The sequence below is a fragment of the Neovison vison genome, chromosome 1 (genome assembly GCF_020171115.1).
Source record: "Neovison vison isolate M4711 chromosome 1, ASM_NN_V1, whole genome shotgun sequence".
Classification (NCBI taxonomy): domain Eukaryota; kingdom Metazoa; phylum Chordata; class Mammalia; order Carnivora; family Mustelidae; genus Neogale; species Neogale vison.
Window position 1 is genome coordinate 216906095 of NC_058091.1, and position 19640 is coordinate 216925734.

At 41.4% G+C, this 19640-nt stretch overlaps 1 protein-coding gene across 3 annotated transcripts in view; it reads right to left on the bottom strand.

The window, feature by feature from the left end:
* The window catches only part of ARHGEF28 (Rho guanine nucleotide exchange factor 28), a 319328-nt gene that overhangs the window by 235498 nt on the left and 64190 nt on the right, over nucleotides 1–19640 (bottom strand). For all 3 annotated transcript variants that reach the window (XM_044267188.1, XM_044267215.1, XM_044267206.1), the window contains exon 2: nucleotides 16120–16163. In XM_044267188.1, coding sequence (XP_044123123.1) covers nucleotides 16120–16152 — 33 coding nt within the window. In that variant the 5' untranslated portion in view covers nucleotides 16153–16163. The remainder of the gene's footprint in view (nucleotides 1–16119; nucleotides 16164–19640) is intronic.

Sequence of the window (19640 nt, forward strand, 5' to 3'; positions counted from 1 at the left end):
AGACTTGTCTAGCCAGAAGTTGCAGCAGCCAAGGTCAAAGAGGTTGCTGTGGCCAAGGTCAAAGAGGTTGCTGCCTATGTTCTCCTCTAGGATTTTGATGGATTCCTGTTTCACATTTAGCTCTTTCATCCATTTTGAGTTTATTTGTGTGAGTGGTGTAAGAAAGTAGTCCAGTTTCCTTTTTCTGCATGTAGTTGTCCAATTTTCTCAACACCATTCATTCAAGAGATTTTTTTCCATTGGATCATTAATATCATTTTTTTGCAGATCCTTCGTTTTCTGTTGTTCTCAAGGGAATATAAGAAGCCATGTTTCCTCTTTCTAGAAAGTCACATTTAATAACTACAGCCATATTCTAACCAATTAACATTTATATCAGATGCTTAAATGTATTTGGCTTTAGGGACCTATATTTTCAAATTCTCTCCCACGCTCGACATTTCCCAGAGGACCCCAGACCAGCCCTCATCTACATGCTGCTACACAACCTGGTCATTTCAAATTCTAAGCTGGCACTGAAGTCTTCAGAAATTTTTAAAGAAGATAAACTTAGTCTGACATGGTCTACTATGACAACTTTTTCTTTCTTTTTTTTTTTTTTAATTTATCTGACAGAGATCACAAGTAGGCAGAGAGGCAGGCAGAGAGAGAGGAGGAAGCAGGCTCCCTGCAGAGCAGAGAGCCCAATGCGGGGCTCGATCCCAGGACCCTGGGATCATGACCTGAGCCGAAGGCAGAGGCTTAACCCACTGAGCCACCCAGGCGCCCCATGACAACTTTTTCTATTGCTTAATGAGCTATCCCCTACATTTCTCTCTCTCTCTCTCTCTCTGTAGCAGCTCCTTTCACTGTTACTGGTCTTCACCAAAGTACAGGTAAAAGACAAGCCCCCTGGGAAAACATGGAACCTTGATAGCCATGCACCCCCTCCCCCACAAAAAGTTTCCACATCTGTGCTACCTGCTCCAGAAAAATTACTGTCACTGTTCCTCTGAAACAGAGCACCAGGGAATGAACTCGGACTGCCGATTCTGCTCTGAACAGTTCTACCATCTGTCACAAGATGTAGATGTTCTAATTTTGCACTTAGACCAAAATGGCTGCAAAATAATGTACGAGACTGTGTAACCACCACGTAAGGTCATACAGCAAAGTTATAAGAGCTGGGTTTCAGGACCCGCACTGCCCTCACTCCAGGCATGATCTACACCAGCACCTGCTGCCCGAGGCTACCAGGGCCCTCTCTTCCAATCACAGGGCTCCAACAAGCCCATATGCCCTCTCAGACCATGCCCTCTGCTTGGACCACTCCTGTCCTACCTGTCCACTGGCTAAACCCACTCACCTCCTAACCCCAGGCCCCACTGATAAGTGTTCCCTGATGGCTTCAGAAGCATCTTCAGCTTATCTTCACCCAACCATTTCTCACTATTCACTGTCTGGGATGATGCTGCCTCCCTACTAATGAAGTCTTGAGGGCAGGAAAGCCTGCTTCTCCCAAGCTTGTATACCCTGTGCCCAGGAGGTTTACCATAAAGCTAACAAAGCTTAAGATCAAGGCTCCTGCATTACAAGCCCTCTTCTGAAGCCATAGGAGAGCCTTATGTGTTGTTTATGTTTGTTTTTTCTCTCAATTTCCAATAGTAATACATTTTTTTAAATGTGATAGTTTGATCTGTCAAAGTCAGGGGTGGTCCTCTTGACCATCAGAGGAAAACAATATGAACTATTGGGAAATTAGCTTGTGATTGAGTGTCTACCCAAGTGTTTTGGGTGAAATGTTACAGAAAAAAATGATTACTTTATATCGTACGCTGGAGTTAAGTGGGAGATGTTTTAACTGCCATTATTTGATTATGCTGTCTTTCCATTCGACGTCCCCTAGGGCACACTTCCCTTGCCAGACACTAACGTGTCTGAGGACATTTTTGGAATTTGGTAAAGAGGAGGCTAGACCGTGAATGCATATGGAATTGCTCGGCTTTTAAAAATTTTGTCATTTCTCATTATAAATATTCACCTTGATGTACTTTTGTTTTTATAATTTTATATTCCTTTTCTGAAAAACAATCCTTCCAATTGCATAAACCCAGGCTTCACAAAACCTGGATCTGCCCCTGCCTGTGCCTCACCTAACCTGACACACTGAACTGGTCAAGTGTAAGCATGCATGCACAAATGGACCGAGGCAGGTCATTCAACATCTCTCAGTTCACCACCTCCAAGTAATAGCAACGTATAGGTCTAATGAAATAGCTCAGGGCGCCTGGGTGGCTCAGTTGTTAAGCATCTGCCTCAGGCTCAGGTCAAGATCCCAGGGTCTTGGGTTTGAGCCCCACATCAGGCTCCCTGCTCAGCAGGAAGCCTGCTTCTCCCTCTCCCACTCCCCCTGCTTGTGTTCCCTCTCTGGCTGTGTCTCTCTCTGTCAAATACATTAATAATAATAATGAAACAGCTCATGTGTAAAAACATTTTGCACAGCACTACAAGGTGCCCCAAACAGTTAAGGTAGTAACGCCAATGACTTTTTTCCAAAGACATGGAGTGTATTAACTGAAAGGAGACACTAGGAAAGAATGCCAAAGAAGGGATCTGAGTTCGTGTGACATCGTTCACAGATCATCTTTACTGAGTCAAGAAACTCTTCAGGAATCTTAAGCTGGACAACATAAGCTTTTAATTCCCTACTGTTTTATCAGAACCTCCTCCCTGTAAAATTCTAATTCTGGGCTAAGAATTGTCTGCTTCACAAAAACTTAATTTTGAATTTCAAATATTGAGAGAGTCTACATTGTGCCTCCAAAATGTGGTTAAGCTGCAAACTCTGGGACCTGCTTCCCCCAAACCTTGTAACTTTCTGACTGTTGTGACAACCCCCTCCTCACGTGACCTTTGCTCTGACTGTTGTGTGCCTGGAGTACAGAACAACCTGCTGGTCCCTATCCCAAAACAGGGGTGGCCATAGACTGGCTGGACGAATTGTACAACAGTACAGGAATAAGTGAGCAATAAAACTGAAGAGTGTACTGAATGAACCTTGACCACTGCTTGTGTGGAATGAAACTAGAACCACATATTCATTAAACAAACATTTCCTGAGCATGGCACTGTACTGGTACCGGAAAATCAGGGGACAAGAGAATAATTCTTTAAATCTCTGCTGCCCCGGTGATTTCAAGCTTAATAAAAGAGATGAAACCAAACAATAAGAAAACCTCCTCAAAACCTTAAAAGGGTGAGGTGGGTGTCCCATTTGAGCTGAAATGTGCACAATGAGTAAGAATTTAAATACAAAGGGAGAGGAAGCAAGAGTGTGCCAACTAGAGGAAACAGGAGACCAAACTAGAGGTCTGGGAAAATGAATAAGCATGACACTCGTGAGACACTGAGAACAGTATGGCTGGAGTTAATGGTGCAAAGGGTTTCTACAATCACAGATGTGACCAAGTACCAGCTTTAATTATTGTTTTTCCAGCTGGGTCACCTCCCCAGTGACCACAGCCGTGGTCTAGAATATTGCTATCATGGGTCAGAGAACAAGCTCACCTTCCCTCAGTGGTTTTCCAGATATGCAATCGGCCAACACTTACTGAAAGGCTGTATCATGCTGGACACCACACTAGGTATTTTGATATAATGGAGGATGATAATTTGTGTCCACAGGACACATGGTTGTGGTGTGACAGAGGCCGAAAGAGGATCTGGGGTTCAAATCCAAGTTCTATTGTAATTCAGCTAGGCAGCTATTCCCTGATCACGTCTGAGCCTATCACAGCTCCTGGGCCAGATAAATAAGCACTGATGAAGAAAAACCAGCCCCACGTCAATGAACCTCAGTTTTCCTTTTGGTAAAAGAAGGCTAACTCCTAGGGTTTTCTATACATTAGAGAATTCTTGAAGAAGTATAGAGCACCACGGTTGGCATATAACAGATTAAAAACCAAACATTTCTAATATATTTCATTGGACCCAATGTGTCCATTTTGCTCCAAATAATTTGTCCTACTTAAATGTGAATGTTAGTATTCTTTAGTGGAATTTTCATTTTTTAAATTTTTCTAAATCAATTTTTAAAGCAGAAAGCTATTATTCCCTTTCAATTATCCTCACCTTTGGAAAGCCCAGGCTTTCGGGCCATAGGCTCTACCCACGGCACAAAAGGGTATTACAACCTGATTATCAAAATAACCAGGAAGCAGGAGCATCCTTCCAAAATGGTAACCTAACACCTAAAGCACAAACAAGTCTTAGAAAATTTCCAGAAAGATACCAAATGTATAGCTTTCCAGTGTCATAACCTAGATACAATGATATATCTCACTCTTACCCGAGGGACAGTTCTGGTTATGGAGCCAGAGCAGCTTGGGCAAAGTTCTACTGTAAGAAAATAAAGCCCACGAAGGCAGAGCAAAAACCTGTCTGATCAGAACAGGTAGGGGATATGGCCACAAAGCAAGAGGTGAATCTGCCAGAGATAATATTTGAGGCAGAGAAAGTAAGACAATGGCAACTCTGAAGAGGTTATAGGCAACAACCCAGAGATGAATTTGCATAATGGTGGAGGAGAGAAAACAGACAACCCTGACCATCAGCACCTCTTGATGACCGATGGGCTACAGAGAATAAAGTAATGGAGGAATCAGGGAAACTCAGATGTAAGATCACCATGCCTGGGAGAATGGTGATATGGGAACAGCCAGTCAGGAAGTTGGACTTGGGGGGTGGGGGAGAGCTGGAATTTGGAGAACTGAAAGAAAGACTGTTTAAAATTTAACAGCCCAGGGGCTCCTGGGTGGCTCAGTGGGTTAAAGCCTCTGCCTTCGGCTCAGGTCATGATCTCGGGGTCCTGGGATCGAGTCCCGCATTGGGCTCTCTGCTCAGCAGAGAGCCTGCTTCCCTCTCTCTCTCTCTGCCTGCCTCTCCATCTACTTGTGATTTCTCTCTGTCAAATAAATAAATAAAATCTTAAAAAAAAAAAAAATTTAACAGCCCAGATTTGAAGTCAGTGCTAGGTACCTGAATGGAAATACCAAACAGGCTGGAAACAGAAGATGTGGCCTGGGCAGAGGTCAGGAGGAGGCTCCTCATGTGGGAGTCTTCAAGGAGGTGCTATGGTTCTAACAACAGGAGAGCTGAGCTTGCCTAGAAAGAGAAAATAAAGGGGTGGGCCTTGGGTACACCCAGGTAAGCAGAAGGAAAGAAAACATAATAGCTAAGAAAGGACTCAGTAAGAACCAACAGAATTCTTGAACATTAAGAATCACATAGGGCAATTTCCCTACATTTACTCCCCAATGACTTGCCATTTCATCACCTTGGCGTCCACAATTTTCCATGGCCTGGCTTTGCGTATGTCTCTGACCAGTCTCCTCTCCTTCTCAATGATCCAGCTACTTGGGCCTTCTGCTGTCCCCCAAATATGTGAAGGTCATTATTCCTTCAGGGCCATTTGTGCTTTCTGATCCTTCTACAACACTGCGGGGTATCCCGGCTCTCTCCCTACCTCAGGACACACACTTCTCTCTACCTCATATGTTGTAAGTGCCACAATATACCACCACTGCATGCCCTATGTTTTTATTTGTCTACCTACTTATTGTCCGTCTCTCCACTCTTAAGTAGGCTCTGGGAGAGTAGGGTCTTAGAATCCTGACTATTTCCCTCTGTGCTATATCCTTTGTGCCTAGAATAGTGCACTATACCAAACAGGGGCTTAAACACCCCTGATTAAGGAAGAATAAAGTTGGTAATCCTCATGGGATCAGTTTTGATAGAAATAAGGCTAAAGCCAGAGTGTATCAAATTATGACAAGGGAAGAGAGTCAGGAGTTTAAAACGCCTACTCAAACCACACACATGCACAACCTCGGGGGTGAGAGGGAGGAGTTATTAATAAGGCAGAATCACTATCCCATCTTCTGTAATAGCTCCCTTTCTAGAATGTGTTAATAAAACATCTTAATTGGACCACATCTTACTTCTTCTGAGGGTTCTCGGAGGGAAATATCTGACCCCTATGAATCATGCCTGAAATGGTTAAGATGGTAATATTTTTAAAATCCACTAGAACAAAAATGTCAATTACTTCACATTCTGTGTTGAAGAACACAAGGCTGCATATTGCCCAAACTGTGGGGGCTGTCACTAAAGTATGGGAAGTGAGACAATCAGACTTTATGAACATGTGGTACTTATTTACCCAGAGCCCCTAAATCTACACCCACAAGGAAATTCCTTCAAAGTTGGGTGCTAGGGCTGATTCTTCCAGAAGTTTCCCGCAGTTGTACATTTTAGCTTTGGCCCTTTATTAAAAGTATGCCCTATCAGTAGTGACAGAAGGGGTTACCAGAAACCCTCCCTGTGCTAAGAGGACAGGGTACCATTTAAGCATCTGGACAAGGACAAAGCTAATGGAGGGCTTATGTAACATTCCAAGTCATAGGTTTAGCTACTGTCTGAGAAGTGGTCTTCCCCTCTGCTCTTGCAATACCATGAAGCAATCTCTGGCAGCAGCTAAGGAACTCAGGACTTCCAGGAACTGACATCTTGTGGCTCCTCGCCAGGCAGGATGAAGCAGTTACCACGGTTCCTCTACGCTATGGGCAGAACATGCAGCTTTCAAGGTTGTTTGCCCCCTTACAAGCAAGACAGGAGAAACAGCAGAAAGGACCGAACAGGAAAAAATCAAGTCAGCAGAAAACAAAAGCCATCGAGGAGCGGCGACTTCAATTAGCCCAGCCAAAACAATGTTGGAAAAACCCAGGAAAGAAGGGGCAATTAGTTGAGATGCACATGCTGCTGGGATTAAGTCAGGAGACATAAGATACTAAAAATAAATTTTCACAAAGGCAACACGTGATCTAGAAATTGTTTTCAGGCAAAAGCCCTTCCTGATTCCATTCTCAAAGGCAGACTTAGCTATACTGGTATGTGCTAAAAGACACCTTCATCCATGCCCCCGACACCCGAGCTAATAAAATGTCTATTACCTTGAGCTGGAGAGCTTGATGGAGCAAATGAAAAACAATTACTGAGCCCATATATATATATATATATATATATTTTTTTTTTGAGTGTATTTGTTTTAGAGGGTCAGGGCTTACCTAGACTTAGTTATAGGTAGGATCCTCTAGCAAGACAAAAAAAAAAAAAAAAAGTTGAGAAAAGGGAGATGCTTTAATGGAAAGACCTGTAAGTAGTACCATTCTTCACAATTAAAGCTTAAGAGAGACTGCAGGGCTGTGAAGAACAAAATGGCATCCTTGGGTAATGGCCGATGGGGCAATCAACTTGTGGTGACAAGTTGGGAAGGTCATTTTAATTAACCAGGGCAGGTGGGAAAACCCTAGGCTTGTTGTGGTCTCTACCACTTTCAAAGCAAGAAAATTATACGGCTTCTAATATAGATAGCATTAAATATTCTGAATATCAAACCAGTGCAGTTTAATTAGTCAAGTGAGTCACTCCCCCTAAGAACCTTAATTTCCTCATCTCAAAGTGAGGGTGACCAGGCAAAAGTCTCAACGATAGCGTCCCTTACTAACATTGAGATAATTGGGGAGAGAGGCCAGTCACAGGCAGCCCTCAGGGACAGAGAGCCCCAAGGAGAGAAGGAGCAGCATCTGGAGGACAGGATTTCCTTCGACAGGAACCAGAAGCCAGAGGGAGTTTGTGCGAGTCAGGAAGGAGGTGTCTGCCAGGTGAGCAAAAAACAAAGCCACTAAGTCCCCGCCTTAATAGGAAGCTGCCTCCCTCCGCTAGGAAACAGGCCCTGGGACCTGTCCTCGGGTCCTTCCCCTATACGGCAGGGACCAAGAAGCGTACACTCAGCCAAGGACTCAAGGAAGTTACTCCAAGCCCCAGAAATCCAAGTGCTTCACTGGGGCAGATTCCGCTCAGCTAGCTAGCTAACGAGCCGAGCCAAAGGCCTAAACATCAGATCAGCGAGCCCAGGGGCAACCAATATTCCTGGGGCAAACACAGCAAGCTACCATGAACTTGGGAGAGTAACAAACCTAAAATGCTAACGAAGAGGGAAGCAGCTTAGAGCCAGCTGGCCACAAGCTCCTGAAGTGAAAACTGTGCTGCCAAACCATTAAACCATTTGCAGCCTCCAGAGAACAGAAATGATGATACTCCTCAGTCAGCTGCTACGAGGAATATGCCTGAAGGGTGGAAGAGAGCAAGGGCCCACACGCAAAGGTTCACAGACACACCCTCTGCAGATGTTACAAACATCTCCAGGGATCAGAGGCTTGCATTCAACAGAATTGGAGAAACATAAGAAATGAAGGAACCATAACAAAAAAAAATTTTTAATCAGGATATTTTTGAACATCTATAAAATATACAGAATTGAACACACTGCCTTTGCACAATGAAAATGGGAATGCCCAGTTTCATAATTAGTAGTTATTAAAGCTAAAAAAACTAGCTATGAAATATATCTGGAAGTTATTTGATGAAATGATGTTATATCTCATTAGCAAAGCAAGCCATTAAAATTTAAAATACGAGGGGCGCCTGGGTGGCTCAGTGGGGTAAAGCCTCTGCCTTGGGCTCAGGTCATGATCCCAGGGTCCTGGGACTCAGCCCCACATAGGGCTCTCTGCTCAACAGGGATCCTGCTTCCTCCTCTCTGTCTCTGCCTGCCTCTCCGCCTACTTGTGATCTCTGTCTGTCAAATAAATTAATAAAATCTTTTAAACAAAAATTTGAAATATGTATACCCTTCATCCAGCAATTCCACTCCTGGGAACCCATACTACAGAGACAAAAATATCAATACATAAGGACATATAGACAAAGATATCTAGTAAACAACTAACTGTTCATGGTCAGAGAACCAAAACAAAGTGAGTACCCATCCACGGACAAAAGACCTGGTTCACACCCACTCATTAGAAAGAATGAGTCTGAGCTATGCCTGATGACTTAGAGGACTTTCTACTCCACTTGGCAGGCTAAAGATAAAGAGCCCCAAACAGGATCCAGATTTTAAAAAATGATTCATTAAAGCTTGTGTCTAAGTTTATGCATAGGATTGTAGGAGAACACAAAAATCAGTAAATATATCCATTAATTCTAGTTCTCAAACTTTAGTGTGAAACAGAACTACCTGAAAGTTGCTTTAAAATGTACCTTGCTGGGCCCCACTGGTGCCCCAGAATCTCTGATTCAGTAGGTCTGGGGTAAAGGTCTCAAAATTCTTTTTGCCAGTAAGTTCCAAGGGGATTCTAATGCTTGCTGCTGAGACAAACGCATCAATCTTCAACAGTAGTTACCAGGGAGACAGAAAAGGAGGTATAAAATGGGAACGAATAATTAATGGACTCTGCCCAAGATCCTAATGGATTTCCTATAGGATTCCTTTCATGGAACACTGCGTGTACAAATTTGTAAAAAGTAATGTCTAATATTTCTATTTATATTTTCTATGATGAGCAAGGGTTAAATAACTTTAAAATATAGCTATTTTTATTGAGAAAAAATTTTTGCCATCAACAGTTTCTCAAGGAAGAGCTCGTCTGCTTTATTCACAGCACTGAACTGATTTGGGGAAGATCAGTGCTACTTACAACATACATAAAAATCAAAATATAATGTGAAAAGAAGTTTCTAGATTAACAAGTATAACATACATTTGTTTAATGACATTTATTAATTTCTAAAAACTTTGAGAAAACTCAATTTTAAAAGTAACTGAAAAACAATGAACAGCATAATACTCTCTGGCTTGTGAAGGCAAAATCCCTTTCAAAATTCAAGCAAAGGGGCACCTGGGTGGCTCAGCGGGTTAAGCCTCTGCCTTCAGCTCAGGTCATGATCTTAGGGTCCTGGGATCAAGACCCGCATCGGGCTCTCTGCTAGGCAGGGAGCCTGCTTCCTCCTCTCTCTCTCTGTCCGCCTCTCTGCCTGCTTGTGATCTCTTTTTGTCTGTCAAATAAATAAATAAAATATTTTTAAAAAATAATTAACGCAAATACCAAGTAAGCAAAATCTCTCCTTTTAAACACTACTTGCATCATTTCTGATCTTTTTATATACAAACTAGGAAACAAAGGGCTGAAAACAACAAACTAAAAGAATAAAAATAACTTTATGACTTCCAATATAGAACTTTCAAGCTCCCAAGGATATGAGTTAAGGAGGTTTTAAGATAGAGAATAAACATCTTAGATTATATTAATTATAAATGACACTTTTCCAGGCTTTCACACTTGTCATTAGCTTCAGCATGACTACTCTGCTAGCTTAATACTCCTCCTCCCAAAACCATATTGTCACTTAATCTAACGACTAAGCTTAGGGGCACCTAGAGGTCAGTGAAGGGTCCCACTCTTGTTTTTGGCTCAGGTCATGATCTCAGGGGTCCTGAGCTCCAGCCAGGTGTTGGGCTCTGTGCTCTCAGCAGAAAGGCTGCTTCAGAAACTATCTCCCGCTTCCTCTCCCCCTTCTTCTTCTCTCTGTAAAATAAGTAAAATCCTTAAAAATAAATAAAAATTAAAAACTAATAATAAGCCTAGACCTCAAACCTGATTGCAAATGTCTACGATTTTTTCTACCATGAGCAAACAGCCTGGTCTTCCAAAGGGGCTCCTTTAGTGCTCCTAAGAGCACAGAGTCAGGAAGCTGCTCTGGGCTGAAAATTGGATTTGCAAGGCTCAGGTCCCCATGGTATACAAATCGATATAAAACTCTTGGCTACCAGTCGCCAACCCCTGCTCCTTCTCTAACCTTATTACAGTGCAGTGTTTCTCTTTTCCTGCAACAGCAACTCAATGGACCTCCATTGTTCATTTTAAAAATAGAATGAGTCTGTGGCTGAGCTGAGGAATATCCCTGCAGCTCCAACACTAAGGCTGCCTCCCCTCTAAAGATGAGCAAGCGGAAATGTTGGCCAAAAAACTATAAAGTTCGACAGCACACCAGACGAAATCAGAAATTTTAACACCCTCTGAAACGGATTCCTGAAATGCAAAAAAAAATTTAAGTCCTTTCTTTGTGCACACAATAAAATACACAAGATAATGAAACTATATGGGCATAAGAAACAGGCCAAGATTTGAAAATACTACATAGAAACCACAAATGAAGTAATGGAAACTAAAATTGTAAGATAAACAGACTCGACAACACAGTAAATTAAGTAGAAAATTAAAAATATTAGGGGCACCTGGGTGGCTCAGTTGGTTAGCTCTTGATTTTGGCTCTGGTCACGATCTAGGGTCCTGGCATGGAGCCTGGGACTCAGTTCCACACTCAGCAAGGAGTCTGCTTCGGGATCTCTCTCTCCCTTACCCTCTGGCCCTCCCCTGCTTGCACCAGCTTGCACATGTGTGTGCTCACACACGTGTGTGTTCTCTCTAAACAAATCTTAAATAAAAAAAAGAAAAAAGAAAAAATGCTCCTAGAATTCAGTCCACAGACGGATTGCATGGAGCACTGGGTGTGGTACAAAAACAATGAATACTGTTATGCTGAAAATAAATTTAAAAAATGATTTTTTGGGCGCCTGGGTGGCTCAGTGGGTTAAGCCGCTGCCTTCGGCTCAGGTCATGATCTCAGGGTCCTGGGATCAAGTCCCGCGTCGGGCTCTCTGCTCAGCAGGGAGCCTGCTTCCCTCTCTCTCTCTCTCTGCCTGCCTCTCCGTCTGCTTGTGATTTCTCTCTGTCAAGTAAATAAATAAAATCTTAAAAAAAAAAAATTCCACATGAGTGAAATCTAATGGTATTTGAAAGTACAACACTCATGACAAAAACCCTCAATAAAGTGGGTTTAGAGGAACAACCCTCAACATAATAAAGGCCTTATATGAAAAAGCCACAGCTAAGATTATACTCAATGGCAAAAAACTCATAGTTTTTTCCCTAAGGTCAGGAACAAGACAAGGATGTACACTCTCACAACTTTTATTCAACATAGTACTAGAAGTCCTAGCCACAGCAATCAGACAGGAAAAAGAAATAAAAGGCATCCAAACTGGTAAGGAAGAAGTAAAACATTCACTATTTGCAGGTGACAAGACACCATATAAGAAATATCCTAAAGACCACAAAAACCTACCAGACCTGGTAAACGAATACCCCCTACCATTTTTGGTAAGGATTCTCTTTAGCAACCAAGAAGCAAAGACCTTTGATTTTTAAAAATGAATTCTTATATCAAAACAGTTTATAATCAAAGGAACAAAAACAAAATGACCTGAACAAAGCGCCTTTTTGTGGAAAGTGGGTCAAAGTTGAGAATCATCTCTATCAAATTTTTCCTCCATAATTATCACTCTATTTATGTGCTCTAATCCTCCATAAAATAAATCTTGCAATTAATATTTTAAAGCACATTTTGGGGTGCCTGGGTGGCTCAGTGAGTTAAGCCTCTGCCTTCAGCTCAGGTCATGATCTCAGGGTCCTGGGATTGATGTACATCTGTGTAAATTAAAGAAATTTTGAAGGGCCTATAACATATGGAGATAATTTAAAGGTATTTCCATATGTTATAGGCCCTTCAAAATTTCTATGGGGGGGGGGGGTTACCTTCATTATACACTTGCCAGAGTCAGTTTCTTTTTCTAAGAGAACAAATCATAATGAATAGGATTGTTAGTACACAAAAGCACCCAAATAAAGAGATCTGATATACTGTAGTCAAGGGGCGACTGGCTGGCTCAGCTCAGTCAGTAGAGCCTGTAATTCTTATCTCAGGACCATGAGTTTGAGCCCCATGGTGGGTGTATAGATTACTTAAAAAGATAAAAACTTAAGGGGCACCTGGGTGGCTCAGTGGGTTGAGGCCTCTGCCTTTAGCTCAGGTCATGATTCCAGGGTCCTGGGATCAAGCCCCGCATCTGGCTCTCTGCTCAGCAGGGAGCCTGCTTCCTCCTCTCTCTCTTCCTGTCTCTCTGCCTACTTGTAATCTCTGTCTGTCAAATAAATAAATAAATAAATAAATCTTTAAAAAAAAAGATAAAAACTTAATACATATATATATGGCAATTAAAAAAATCATCCAAATAAATGCCTTAATAATTAATAACCTTAATGTCAATAAAATTCAGCACAAATATAAATATAGCTCTGAAGAAACACAAAATATCAACAGTGCTCATACTGATGATGGGATTAAACACGGTATTTTAACATTTCTTGATATTTCCAATTTTTATAATATATGAAACATAAATATGAATTTTAAAAATTAAATATTTACAAACCAGATTTTATAAACTAGAAGCTTGGAGTAAATATTTCTCAAACTTCTGAACACAGAAGAGCAGAGAGAAGGCCCACCCCAGAATACAGAAACAAGTTTTATTATAGTTCTCACGTGTTCTCCATTTACATGATACTAATTTCATAGAAATTGGTTTAAGTCTTATTTTCATTATAATGTAACCCCTCTGACCTCTTACTGCATGTGCCCAAGTACTCAAATTGGCTGAGATCAGTTTATCATACTGACATTAAAGTTTAAGTGGGGGAAAAAATCAGGTTACAACATATATATGTATGTGTGTGTATCTATATCTATATAGATATTAAGTCATATTGAACACAGATGTACATATTTCATCTAAGATCATCAGTTATAACTTTCATTTTATATTCCACTAAAAAGTTATCTATCATAATACAACTGAATTTTATTTCATACTCATTGCAACAATTTCTAAATTTAGACAGATTTTATCATGTTTCATGATACTGTTTCCATATGTTCCATGTCACTGTGTGTACACAATAGCTCAACTTTTTAATACCAAATCCTGGTAGAAACATCTTGAAAGCATTTAATTCATGTAGCAACAACAATCACAAGTACTTTTGTCACAAGTAATCTTAAGAAGTGAACTCATATAACCATTAAAACCCAAGATACACATGCACAGAGAGTTAACTACAACATGATATCTGCCAGAATGCACAGCAGATATAAGAATATCTGAATTCCAGGGGCACCTGGGTGGCTCAGTGGGTTAAAGCCTCTGCCTTCAGCTCGGGTCATAATCTCAGGGTCCTGGAATCAAGCCCCACATTGGGCTCTCTGCTCAGCAGGGAGCTTGCTTCCTCCTCTTTCTCTGCCTGCCTCTCTGCCTGCTTGTGATCTCTGTCTGTCAAATAAATAAATAAAATCTTAAAAAAAAACACCTTAATTAAATGAGATGTTAATTTGAGGGAAGGAAATTAAAATGAGGGAGGGGAAAAACTGCACCTTAGAATCAACAAAGAATTATTTTATTTTTTTTTAAGATTTTATTTATTTATTTGACAGACAGAGATCACAAGAAGGCAGAGAGGCGGGCAGAGAGAGAGAGGAGAAAGCAGGCTCCCTGCTCAGCAGAGAGCCCGATGCAGGGGCTCCATCCCAGGACCCAGGGATTATGACCTGAGCCGAAGGCAGAGGCTTTAACCCACTGAGCCACCCAGGTGCCCCAACGAAGAATTATTTTAATATAACATCTACAGGGGATGAGATTCTGAGTAATGTCTTCTTAGTACCTTTCATATATTTCATTTTATTTTAGTATCAAACATACTGTTTGATAATTTGAAACGTATCTTGGCTTTTGTTTTTTAAGTCCCTTCTTTCCTTGGGCTCTGTGTATTGACTCTCTAGTCTGATCATAATCAAACAGTTAGGAATCAAAACAGCTATACTGTAGGATGCTGATCAACTACAAGATTTATTATCTTGATTAGGTTTGTGGGATTTGAGGTAGGAGAGCAGGACAGAGTAAGTAGAGGTGAGAAGGAGGAAGATACAAAAAATAATAATAATAATAATAAATAAAAAGTCAGGGAGACTTAGGAGTTATTTACAGTTTAGCTTTGAACCATTCTTCATCACTATGGTTGAGCAGGGTCCAATCTGCCTACAGTTTGTGACTTGCACATCGCAACCTAGAAAGAGTACTACAGACCACTGGGCAACCCAGGAGGCACGTCATTCATTATTCTGACACCCGTTCATTTTATCATTTACTTTTTCCTCCAGAGAATAGAGTGGGGAATGTAAAAGGTGAGGGAATCAGTACAGGGAGAAGGAGGGAGGTTGGGCTACCTATACAGTGAAGTGTGCTAAGGGGAAATGAATAAATATATTTTAATTGAAGATTCTGATTAAGTATGTTCTAGTTCCTCCATACTTCATTCTATTAAAGACTAATCTCAGTTGAACTCATATTTTTAGCCTAGATGCAGTGCTCTGACTCAATTCCATGCACTGAAGATTCAAAGTTCACCTGAAACCACAGTTCCCACACACCCACCCATGCCCACTCCCCACCAGCTCAGTCAGATTCTAAGGAAAGAGGTTTGGCCAAGGGAAAATGAAACCATATGCCATTTCCTCTATGAAGAGAGGAATTTCACTTCCCTGTTGCACCCAGGAATTGCTCTCAAGAAGAGAAAAGAATCCTTCCTGCCTCAATGCAGAAGGCACCCTTGACCGAGCATCTCCCTGGGCATCTGTCAGCCCAACCCACACCTATTCTATGGATGCCCCAGCACTTGGCCCTTTGAATTCCTTTGTCATTTTAGCTAATACAGCTATCATTAGACTTTACCCAAAAAAAGACACACAGAGAAGATATTCTTGAATATCATCATGGTATCTTAAACTACAATGTTCAAATATCATTCACACGGGGATGCCTGGGTGGCTCAGTTGGTTAAGCTGCTGCCTTCGGCTCAGGTCATGATCCCAGCGTCCTGGGATCGAGTCCCACATCAGGCTCCTTGCTCAGGAGGGAGCCTGCTTCTCCCTCTGCTTCTGCCTACCACTCTGTCTGCCTGTGCTCACTCTCTCTGACAAATAAATAAATAAAATATTTTTTAAAAAATCGTTCACACGAATGAGATGGGTATTTCTGAGTCTAGAAGTTAAACCGTTTAAATAAAATTCCTCAGGGAACTTTCACGAAACCCCAGACGTTAGAACCAAGAGCCAATCCATTTTAAAAGGGTCTGTGTGAATATCGGAATGAGACAGTAAGGCTCAGTTCGTTTTTTAAAGCCTCAACTCAACAGTGAGTCAAACATCGCTCTCCACTTCGGTCAGGTAGATTTTGAGTGTCAGAAAGGGACACTGAGAGCTGAAGTCCAGTGCATAGGGACTTACATAAAGAGGTACTTCGCTGCAGCTCAACTCCATGGCTTCTGCATCTGCAAAGAAGATAATGAATGAGAACTGTTATTCCAGGAGGCACTGTAACCAACCAGCACCCCTATGTCCTGCCTGGTAGTGACCGACACCTGGGGAGGAAGGACCATGGGTATTTGACAGACAGAGATCACAAGTAGGCAGAGAAGCAGGCAGAGAGAGAAACTACTTTGGATGAGAATACAGACTTAATCTGAAGACCAGATTACTTCTTTAACAAAAACTGAAGACACAAAGTCATGAACAACAGTAAAGAGATTCTAGCTATATAAAATACCCTCCCCCTTTCTTCTCTCACATTAATGTCCACACATAAGGAAAACTTATCAACCCCAGATATTATCCCGAGAGCTCTCAAAAGAGAAATATTTTAAAAGCCAAGAAAGTCAACATAAACATGTCCAACGTTTTACCTTCATTAACTCCTAAAGGTTAGAATCTACCTTGGTCTGAATGAGGCAGGAGACCTCAGTGACAAGACAGTTCTTTGCCTCTCCTCCAGAAGGCCAAAGACTTCTGTCTCATGGTCACACGTCAGGTATGCACTCCACTGTTACCAACCTCCCCACAGTTGCATCCATCTTATCTGCCTCTGGGTATGCGTACCCTTAAAAACCCATACCCAGAAACAACCTTGAAGCTTAATTTTTAAATTTATTTTAAAAAAAGAAAAGAAAAAAAAAAGCTAGCACCATTCCAAAAGGAGTTCACTGAACACGTACAGGGGGCCAACCATTACACAAAGATGATCAGGAAGTGGTCCAGTCCTCAAAAACCTCAGCTTAACAAGGAAGACCAAAAAAGGGAAGAGTAAGTTGCGTGAGAATTCTGCAAGGGTCAGACAGGGAGACCCAACCACCACTCAAGTTCTGCCTCTGGGTCGCAGGTGAAACTCTAGCAATAGTGCCTCGGGGACATCTGGTAGGGCCACAGGCATATAGCAACCTGAACTGTGACATTTAGTACAGTAATACCCCAAGTAGACACTAGGCAAGAAGGAAAATACTCGAAGTTCTTTTTTTTTTCTTTTAATAAAAACCTTTACCTTCAGTTTTATTAATACTTCATACACATGCTGCCATTGGTACCCTCTCAGGTCATAAGTTATATTTCCTAAGTCGTCATCAGAGAACATCAAACGTCAAACAAGCTCATTTTCCACACATCGTACCCTGTGGCAGTTTATGTAGACCTACTTGAGTGGGCTTATATATTGTAATCAATTCTTAATGAAACTAACCTCATAAACTGGATGAATGGCTTAAGGATTCTAGGACAGAAACTTCAAATTAAAGATAATACTAATAAGAATATGACAAATGAGACTCTCATTCCTAAGTATAGTTATTCATCAACTACAAAATAAAAATGACTAAGAACAACAAATAGATAGCCCTCCCCAAAAATCTGCCATCAAGTATGTATTTAAATATGAAAATATACCCAAGAGCATATACCATGACCTCCTACCCTAAAGTCATACTGTGCTTCGAGGTATCCGCAATTTTTTACCTCTGTTTACAATCATGCCATACACAATTTCAATCCGTCAAAAAAATTTCACTAAACTTGATAAAATTAGATCTTTGTGAAATTTCTACTTAATATCAAAAGAAGTATATTCTACAGTAAACGTGATTTTATTTTATTTTATTTTTTTTAAAGATCCCATTTATTTATTTGAAAGAGAGAGACAGTGAGAGAGAGCATGAGCGAGGAGAAGGTCAGAGAGCGAAGCAGACTCCCCATGGAGCTGGGAGCCTGATGTGGGACTCGATCCCGGGACTCCAGGATCACGCCCTGAGCCGGAGGCAGTCGTCCAACCAACTGAGCCACCCAGGCGTCCCGTAAATGTGATTTTAAAATGAATGAAATACACAGAGAATAATAAAACCAAAATGTATTCCTTTATGAGCAAAACTCTGAACACTCCTGAATAGTCTGATAAGTTTTATAAGCTGTGTGACAGGTTTGCCATGTACTCATAAAACACAGATGTTTTCCCTTACTCAGCTTTTTTTTTTAAAATATTTTATTTATTTATTTGCCAGAGAGAGAGAGAGAGAGAGAGAGAGAGAGAGAGAGCGCACACAGGCAGGCAGAGTGGCAGCAGAGGCAGAGAGAGAAGCAGGCTCCCCGCGGAGCAAGGAGCCCGATGTGGGACTCGATCCCAGGACGCTGGGATCACGACCTGAGCCGAAGGCAGCCGCTTAACCAACTGAGCTACCCAGGCATCCCACTTACTCATCTTTTTATACTTTGTCTTGATGATACATCTAAAAGAAACTACTTTTTTAAAAAAATATATTTTACTTATTTATTTTACAGACAGAGATCACAAGTAGTCAGAGAGGCAGGCAGAGAGAGAGAGAGAGGAGGAAGCAGGCTCCCTGCTAAGTAGAGATCTGATGCGGTGCTTGGTCCCAGGACCATGGGATCATGACCTGAGCAGAAGGCAGAGGCTTTAACCCACTGAGCTACCCAGGTGCCCCCTAAAGAAACTACTTTTGATGAGAATACAGACTTAATCTGAAGACCAGATTACTTCCTTAACAAAAAGTAATATTGTAGGGGCATCTGGGTGGCTCAGTTGGTTAGGCATCTGACTTGGGCTCAGGTCATAATCCTGGGGTCCTGGGACCCAGCCCCACATTAGGCTCCCTGCTCAGCAGTCTCTTTATCCCTCTCCACTTCCACTCCCCCTGCTTGTGTTGCCTCTCTGGCTGTCTCTCTCTCTCTGTCAAATAAATAAATAAAATCTTCACCAAAAAAAAAAAAAAAAAAAAAGAGGCATGATGAGCTAAAGATACCCGTTCCTTCTGGAAATACTTGAATCATAATATGACTATAGAATAATAATAGAATAGGGACACCTTGGTGGCTCAGTCAGGTCATGACCTCAGGTCATGATCCCAGAGTCCTGGGATCAAGTACTACACTGGGCTCCCTGCTCAGCAGGGAGCCTGCTTTTCCTTCTCCCTTTAACCCCTACTCCTGCTCGGGCTATCAGTGGTACTCGCTCTCTCTCTCTCTCTCTCTTTTTCAAATGAATTTTTTAAATCTTGGGAAAAAAAGTAATGTTCTCTAGGAAAACCATTCAACCACAACCACTGGTAGGGCAGCTGCTTGGATAAGAAGCTTAAAAAGCACCATGAGTGAAATTCGTTCACTGTGTCATCCATAGAAAACATATGGTAATGAACTTGAAACTGAAAACCTGCAGAGTTCCTCAGTACATCAGTCATGATTAATTTTATAGGAGTAAGTAACACCTTCAAACTAGGAAAAAAAAAGAATTTCAAACATGGTCCAATCTTTGCAATTTCCGCCATGGGATGGGAAAGGATCATAAAAATCCATATACACCAAGTGAGGTATATTGGTTATACTGTGGCTAAGTACTTTTTAAAAATGTCAAACTTAAACATGTACTAAATAATTTTCTCTTTCCAAAATAGAAGATTCTGGTTTTTCTAAGA